Genomic DNA, 7,194 nt, shown 5'->3' with positions numbered 1-7,194 from the left:
TTGTGGTAACTGGCCTCCGGTTCGGGCCTTGACCTGGAGGATGGTCGGTTACTCATGTGTTGGTTCAAATAAGGGTTAACGGTGTGATGTATATGTTTTATGTGGTGTGTTTCTATCATGTGCCGTGCTCATTAGGTTGTTTTGCCCATCACAATGTGGGCCGTGGTTGGCCGTACACGCTAGCGTTCTGCTAATGAATGCTGATTGGTCAGGGACGGACTTGCGACTGATTACGACCAGAGACCCCTCTTGATGGCATCTGAAGCTGAAGCAGAATCAGATTCCGTCAAAGTTAATTGTTATATATTATATGTATATATATATACATATAATATATATATATATTATATATATATTATATGTATATATATATATACATATAATATATAACAATTAACTTATATATATAATAACCCTATATATAATATATATATATATATTATATATGTGTAAGTGCCAAAGTGACTCAGAACTTGCCGTAAAGCAGGACCTCTGGCAGTGACGTCATCATCTTTTTAAACAGATTTTTAGCAGATAAGTGAACTTAAAAAATGCAATATTCAGCTGAGTGTATTATCTTAGCCCCCCCTCCCCTCCTTTGAATGTGACTTTCAAATTACTTGACAAAAAATGACACCCTGAGAAAAGTGGACGTGAGGGTGAACTCCCGTCGACTCCCATTCATTCTGCCCTCACCGGACAGCGCCCTCGCATGGACGGATGTGTCACCGCATCACCAGAGAGTGCCACTTAGTTAGTTCTTCATATTAGACAGTAGCGGTGTTCGAAATCGTTCCCTAATTCCCTCACTCACTATTCCCTATATAGTGTTTATGACATAGTGAACTATATTAGGGAACGAACAAACGAGAATTCGGACACTACGCTGAACATTTCTGAACGTCATTTGCGTCAGTAAATGCGCCCGCGTTGCATTGGAGTAACACGTCGTGTGTTCACTCACATTTGGGGTATTTTATTGTCCACTATACAGTGAATGAAATGAACCACTGAGAATTCGAACACCACTACACAACGGCGAGCACCCCTATATAGTGCACTATATCCGTGATAGGGAACGATTTCCAACACAGCTGTCTTCCCACACATCAACACCGCCTTATTTAATCGCGTTCGTCTAGGTAGGATGTGACGGAGTCGGAAGTGCTCGTGTTGTCTTCCGGGTGTTTTCACGTGGACCAGCGGGCAGAGAACCACCGAGGATCCACGCGCTCCGACCGCCAACATGACACAACTGGACAACGTGACGTGAGTTCATCCTCCACGACACCCGTATCGCTATAAACGGGTGGATCATATCTAATATTAACACTTGAGATGTTTTCTCTCCGGTAAAAAAACCCATAACAAACAGAAGTCCGGTCCCAGCGGCAGGGTGTCCGTCTCCTTCTACTGTACTGTTGCAATACATCTATTCAAATAAATCGTAAACATCAGAAATTATACTTCGAATAGAAGCAATTCTATTAAAATAAAGAGTTGACACCATAACATCAACTTTATTTTGAAATTAACCTATTTCCCAAAGAGTCAAGAAACCTCAAGCAGCCGCAAGCGACTAAACCCTAACCCTTTTCTAAAGCGACCAGCTCGTCAAGTGATGGACGCTTCTGACGAGACGTGTGTGTGTGTGTGTGTGTGTGTGTGTGTGTGTGTGTGTGTGTGTGTGTGTGTGTGTGTGTGTGTGTGGGGACAGGAGGCCTAAGTCACAGCGCTCCAAGCGTTTCCTAGATGGCCGGGCGCCGAAGATTGCGGAGAACGTGAAGAACGCCATGATCATGAAGGGAGGGAACACCAGCGAAACCGTCACCAACGCCCTCAAAGACCTGGTGAGAACTACACCATCTACACGACACTACTACACACTATACACACACTACACTCTATACACACTACACATTACACACACTACACACTATACACACTACACACTATATACACTACACACTCTATATACACTACACTCTATATACACTATATACACACTACACACTATATACACTATTCACACTACACACTATATACACACTACACTCTATATACACTATATACACACTACACACTCTATACACTACACACTATATACACTCTATACACTACACACTCTATACACTACGCTATATATCTCTTACAGCACGCGGGTATGACAGACTGGGCTAGGAGGGGTTGAACAGTACAGGGTTAGCAGGTATAACAGACTGGGCTAGGAGGGGTTGAACAGTACAGGGTTAGCAGGTATAACAGACTGGGCTAGGAGGGGTTGAACAGTACAGGGTTAGCAGGTATAACAGACTGGGCTAGGAGGGGTTGAACAGTACAGGGTTAGCAGGTCTGACAGACTGCAGGTGGCAAGTCAACCTCTAGAGGGCTGGAGGTTGAAAAGGTTGCTGCTCTATAGAATGTGAATCTGTTACTGCTGCTCTATAGAATGTGAATCTGTTACTGCTGCTCTATAGAATGTGAACCTGTTACTGCTGCTCTATAGAATGTGAACCTGTTACTGCTGCTCTATAGAATGTGAACCTGTTACTGCTGCTCTATAGAATGTGAATCTGTTACTGCTGCTCTATAGAATGTGAACCGTTGCTACTTCTGTTCTGTTGAATGGGAATAGTGTGAGAAGTGTTGATTGATTGATCTGAGTCCTCCCTCCGCAGTACGCTCTGAAGAAGCCCAACGCAGTCCTCTACAAGAAGTAAGTGGTGCCCTCACTGTACTAGAACGTGTTCTTATTCAGGTCAACAATGCATTAATGGTACCTGTGGTCTCGTTGAGCAGTCAAACATATTTAATAAATAGTAACAAATGTTAGACACGCTCAATGGATCTATCTGTAGAGGTCAACGTTGTTCCGGACATGATCAATAGATCTATCTGTTAGGGGTGGGAATCTCTTGGCACCTCACGATTCGATCTGATTCAGAGGTCAATGATTCGATTCTAAAACGATTATCGATGCATCTCAACGCAACAATTTTTTATATGTACATTTCCATGCATGATTTTCAAAAATATATATATATACATCTTTATATATATACATACATACATACATACATACATACATACATACATACAGATACATACGAGTTTGCTAATCACTTCCTACGTTGTCATTAAAGACAATCAACAGAAGAATTACCTTGTCTAATATTTTATATTAGATAAAGTCGGTTCTCTGCGCAGAGAACCCGCAGGCAGGAAGGAGAGCTTTCCGTAGCGCTCTGCAGCAGGCCAACAGAATGTTGCAGCGGGCGAACAAATGTAATTAAAAAAAATAATAATTAAATTAAAATTCAGATTATTAACTTATCTGCATCGAGACGGAATCGTGCTGCATCGATAAATCAATTTATTTTTCCCACCCCCCCCTACTATCTGTAGAGGTGGATGTTGTTTCCAGACATTATCAATGGATCTCTCTGTACATTGTTGTCTGTCTTTGTTTAAAGGAAGAACATCACACGGCCTTTCGAAGACTCCACGTCGCTGGTATGTTTCCCCTATAGCCCGTCAACCTCTAGCGATCAGTGGCTCTCCCATAGGGTGCTCCTCTGCTCAGTCATCTTATTAAACCCGCCCCTTATTGAATAAATGGTTGTGATTGGTCCGACCTTAACCAGGTCAGCTGGAGATCTGCCTGAACGGGAGTGAGCCAGATGCATCTGCCAGAGCAAATAAAACATGAGCCTGCAGATTTGTCTGGTTCCCAGGCTGCTGGCCTCACTCGCTGTACCCGACTCCAAACCCTTTACCTCGCCCGTCTTAACCTAACCCTGGCCTCTGTAACCCTAGCCTCACCACTACTTTACCTAACCCTCTCTAACCCTTAACCTCCCTAGCCTCTGTAACCCTGGCCTCTGTAACCCTAGCCTCACCACTACTTTACCTAACCCTCTCTAACCCTTAACCTCCCTAGCCTCTGTAACCCTAGCCTCTCTAACCCTAGCCTCACCACTACTTTACCTAACCCTTAACCTCCCTAGCCTCTGTAACCCTGGCCTCTGTAACCCTAGCCTCACCACTACTTTACCTAACCCTCTCTAACCCTTAACCTCCCTACCCTCTGTAACCCTAGCCTCTGTAACCCTAGCCTCTCTAACCCTAGCCCTAGTCTCATCTCTGCTTCACCTAACCCTCTCTTATCCTGGCCGCAGGTTCTCCGTGATGTTGTTCTTCGGCTCTGACCACTGTTCAATCCAAATCCAATAAAAAAAACAAGGTTTGAGTTGCTAGGCCGAACTTTCAGTTGAATCTCTAATCCTGACTGACTGATTAAAAAATACCAAAGACTGTCAGCTCAACTCTTCCCAGCCTAAAGAGAGATGCCGTAAAGGACTCTTGAGTAGTAGTGGATATCAAATGTATTGGTATAGGACCTCTAACTACAAGTGACCAGACTTAGTTTGACTTGAGTTAGTTTAGTTTTCAGGATGAATGTTTTGACGAGGAAGCTGAGTGCCAGTGCCAACAGTCAGGGAAGAAAATAGGCACCAGAAACACTGCTAATAAAACATTATGAATGAGGTGGTTTGGCTTCATAACGGCTGTTTGAATTGGTTTCAGGCAGATGCAAATATACTTCAAAGGAACATAATGAGTAATTAGCATGTAAAGGGAATCTCTTTCTCAATGAGTAACAACCTCTACTCTACAACCCTAACCTCTACTGCCTAACCCTCTATCTCTAACCTCTACTGCCTAACCCTCTATCTCTAACCTCTACTGCCTAACCCTCTATCTCTAACCCGCTACCTTTAACCTCTACTGCCTAACCCCGACTCTCCGTCCCTAACCCGGCCTTCTTGACTGTTTCCAGGAGTTCTTCTCCAAGAAGACGGACTGCTCTCTCTTCGTCTTCGGGTCGCACAACAAGAAGAGACCAAACAACTTGATATTCGGTACGAGTGAAGCCTGACTCTGCACCAGCGAACGGGACACCCCACGCTGGTGGTACTTTCCCCATCTAGCTTGTCTGTGAAGGTCCTCATCGTCCCCTGTGTTTGTGTTCGGCAGGGCGTCTGTTCGACTTCCACGTGCTCGACATGATGGAGCTCGGGATCGAGAAGTACTCTGGCCTCATGGACTTCAAGGTAACGATCCAAACGGGTTCAGAACGTTTGCAGGGTCTGGTCTGGTTCCTCAGGGTCTGGTCTGGTTCCTCAGGGTCTGGTTCCTCAGGGTCTGGTTCCTCAGGGTCTGGTCTGGTTCCTCAGGGTCTGGTTCCTCAGGGTCTGGTTCCTCAGGGTGTGGTCTGGTTCCTCAGGGTCTGGTCTGGTTCCTCAGGGTCGGGTCTGGTCTGGTTCCTCAGGGTCTGGTTCCTCAGGGTCTGGTCTGGTTCCTCAGGGTCTGGTTCCTCAGGGTCTGGTTCCTCAGGGTCTGGTTCCTCAGGGTCTGGTTCCTCAGGGTGTGGTCTGGTTCCTCAGGGTCTGGTCTGGTTCCTCAGGGTCTGGTTCCTCAGGGTCTGGTTCCTCAGGGTGTGGTCTGGTTCCATTGTCTCTGTGACGGCGGGCCCCTGACTGTTGACCGCTGTCTCCCTGCAGAACAGCAAGTGTCCCGAGGGGACCAAGCCCATGCTGGTGTTCGCCGGCGACGCCTTCGACACAGACCACGAGCTGCGGCGCCTCAAGAGCTTATTCATCGGTGAGCGCCTGCACTCTGCTCCGTACACACCTGTACACACCTGTACGCACCTGGGACGCAAACACTCCATACACACCTGCACTCACCTGTTAGCTGCAACGCTAACACTCATCTGCACATTCCTGCGGGGGGAGTAGCGCCAACCCGCATCTGTACAAAACAGTTAGCTGTAGCGCAAACATTCATCACACATCGCACATACCTGCGGCATCAGTAAATATTTGGGTATATTTGTCTCCCACAAAAAACCCTGAATGGGCAGGATATCCTCTGTTTGCTTACAAGCTACCCTTTCATCCTGCTACCCACGAACACGTACGTATAAACCCGGGACGTCAACAAACATGGCCGCCCCGTCTCCCTCCACTTCCGGTGCATTCATACATTTTTCGGAGGTGGTGGTTTTTGTTTACCTTTTTATAAAAAGGGTTAGCTGAAGCTCACCCCCACGGCCTTCCTGCCCCGCAGACTTCTTCAGAGGCCAGGCGGTGCCGGCCGTGAGGCTGGCCGGGCTGGAGCACATCCTGCACATCACAGCCCTGGAGGACAAGATCTACCTGCGGAGCTACAGGTAACGCATCGCCATGGAGACCGGTTCAGGGGGGCGCAGCAACAGCATCACCCGATATTCTGCCTCAAGGTTCCTCAGGGTCTGGTCTGGTTCCTCGGGGTCTGGTCTGGTTCCTCAGGGTCTGGTCTGGTTCCTCGGGGTCTGGTCTGGTTCCTCGGGGTCTGGTCTGGTTCCTCGGGGTCTGGTTCCCTCAGGGTCTGGTCTGGTTCCCTCAGGGTCTGGTCTGGTTCCTCAGGGTCTGGTCTGGTTCCTCAGGGTCTGGTCTGGTTCCTCAGGGTCTGGTCTGGTTCCTCGGGGTCTGGTCTGGTTCCTCGGGGTCTGGTCTGGTTCCTCAGGGTCTGGTTCCTCAGGGTCTGGTTCCTCGGGGTCTGGTCTGGTTCCTCGGGGTCTGGTCTGGTTCCTCAGGGTCTGGTCTGGTTCCTCAGGGTCTGGTTCCTCAGGGTCTGGTCTGGTTCCTCGGGGTCTGGTCTGGTTCCTCAGGTTGCTCTGCTCAGCAGGTGAAGCGAGGCTCTGAGCCCTGACCTCTCTGCTCGGTGTTCTCTCTCAGGTCTCTGCTGAAGAAGTCCGGCTGCCGCACGCCTCGCATCGAGCTGGAGGAGATCGGACCGGCGTTTGACTTTGTGGTGAGGAGGACCCACATGGCGTCTGACGACCTGTACAAGACGGCCCACCGGCAGCCCAAAGTCCTGAAGGTAGGGGGGTCGCGCCAGCGCCGCAACTTATCCACGATTGGTTGTTTTGTTCTGCTAACAACGCTACGCTCTACATGCTAGTCCCTACATTCTGGGCTCTACCGTTAGAGGAACACCATGCTGGTCTCTCCATGCTGGTCTCTAGCGTTAGAGGAACACCACGCTGGTCTCTACATACTGGTCTCTAGCGTTAGAGGAAAACCACGCTGGTCTCTACATACTGGTTTCTCCCCTGAGGCGTTGGTCACGCAGAGGGCCTCCTGTCCC

The 7,194-nt window shown here is 48.2% G+C and overlaps 1 protein-coding gene across 1 annotated transcript; it reads left to right on the top strand.

Annotated features, from left to right (window-relative positions):
* Positions 1–937: 937 nt before the first annotated feature.
* On the top strand, positions 938–6,927 carry rpf2 (ribosome production factor 2 homolog; the record flags this gene model as incomplete). Its single annotated transcript, XM_084491089.1, has 9 exons — positions 938–1,269; positions 1,718–1,850; positions 2,679–2,716; positions 3,474–3,513; positions 4,841–4,922; positions 5,038–5,114; positions 5,565–5,664; positions 6,133–6,235; positions 6,783–6,927. Coding segments are annotated over exons 1-9 (741 nt in total), but the record flags the coding sequence as incomplete, so codon positions are not given.
* Between the last annotated feature and the right edge of the window lie 267 nt (positions 6,928–7,194).

Source organism: Micromesistius poutassou, assembly GCF_964030765.1.
Source record: "Micromesistius poutassou genome assembly, contig: SCAFFOLD_1804, whole genome shotgun sequence".
Taxonomy (NCBI): domain Eukaryota; kingdom Metazoa; phylum Chordata; class Actinopteri; order Gadiformes; family Gadidae; genus Micromesistius; species Micromesistius poutassou.
This window is presented reverse-complemented; position numbering and strand designations above follow the sequence as displayed.